This window comes from Aplysia californica, unplaced genomic scaffold (genome assembly GCF_000002075.1).
Source record: "Aplysia californica isolate F4 #8 unplaced genomic scaffold, AplCal3.0 scaffold00243, whole genome shotgun sequence".
Classification (NCBI taxonomy): domain Eukaryota; kingdom Metazoa; phylum Mollusca; class Gastropoda; order Aplysiida; family Aplysiidae; genus Aplysia; species Aplysia californica.
In genome coordinates, this window is record NW_004797513.1 from 561,079 (window position 1) to 562,318 (window position 1,240).

General features: G+C 43.7%; 1 protein-coding gene across 1 annotated transcript in view; it reads right to left on the reverse strand.

The window, feature by feature from the left end:
- Positions 1 to 635: 635 nt before the first annotated feature.
- The window catches only part of LOC106012014 (zinc finger protein 397-like), a 7,876-nt gene continuing 7,271 nt past the window's right edge, over positions 636 to 1,240 (reverse strand). The window contains exon 4 of the mRNA XM_035970258.1: positions 636 to 1,097. Within this exon, the coding sequence (XP_035826151.1) occupies positions 840 to 1,097 (258 nt within the window). The 3' untranslated portion in view covers positions 636 to 839. The remainder of the gene's footprint in view (positions 1,098 to 1,240) is intronic.

The window sequence follows — 1,240 nt, forward strand, 5'->3', positions numbered from 1 at the left end:
AACACACACACACACACACACACACACACACACACACACACACACACACACACACACACACACATATACACACACACAAACTTTACATATTGTAAACGCACAGTCATGTAAAATGAGAAAGACATATGAAATAAACATTCACCGGCTTATGGGCTGTGACGGATAGACTCCTCACCGCTAGGCTGCACGCTCATTACGTGAGTCCAATTCCCGAAAGGGGAGGAGATGTTAACTGTTTTTACTTATTAAAACAAAATTAGTTCACTTACTTTACTTTTATCCGCCGCTTATACCCTTTTGGGTGTCGCGGGAAAAAAAAAAAGACTTTGTGTTGGGATGGTTAACCCCCTGACTATCAAGCCCAACAATTTCTACAACTATAATATTGCCAGGGCTTTTACTTAAAAGCAGGTCTTGCATTGAAAGGGTTATCCTTCTCAGGCTGGGCTGGACCTGAAAGGCTTGGCTGAGGCAGCCGGCCTCCTTAATAACCCAACTTGTGTTGAGAGAGGCTTAAAACACCTACAATATTACAAATACAATTATGGTCGCTTTTAAGGACAAGCGGGCTAATCCAGATATAAGGGGTTTCCAGAAATCTTAACCTCCACCAAAAGTGGGTATTGCCCTACCTATAGGAGAAGTTTGGTTTCGTTGGTGTGTATATTTGTTAGGTTTTTAGAGAAAATTCTCCTTGTCTTTTACAAAGACTGAATAATGATCCCAAAATTTTAACTTCAATTTTCTCAAAACAGCATTTTTCGGGATAGCCCCCTTGTGTTTAAAAGCGACCAATTTCGCAACGCAAATGTAAACGATAATTAGATAATTCTGTATATCTATTGAGCAGTGACCAGGTTCCCGACATCCACCGCGCCCAGGACTCCGCCCATTGCATGCTGCGTCTCAAAATGGCGGCGTAGGTCCACCTTCCTCTGGAACGCTCGGCCACATTGCGAGCAGGCAAAGGGTTTGAATCCCGTGTGTTTCCGACTGTGTGTGATGAGGTTCGAGGATTGGCTGAAGGCTTTGCCACACTGTTGGCACTTGTGAGGCTTTTCCCCTGGAGACAGAGGGAACAAAATACAACCGTGAAACTATAAGCAGATCATGAATTAAAAATACCGCTTATCGCTTCCTTTCTCTGTCTCTCTCTGTCTTTCCTTCTCTGTCACTGTCTCTGTCTCTGTCTGTCTGTCTGTCTGTCTGTCTGTCTGTCTGTCTGTCTGTCTGTCTGTCT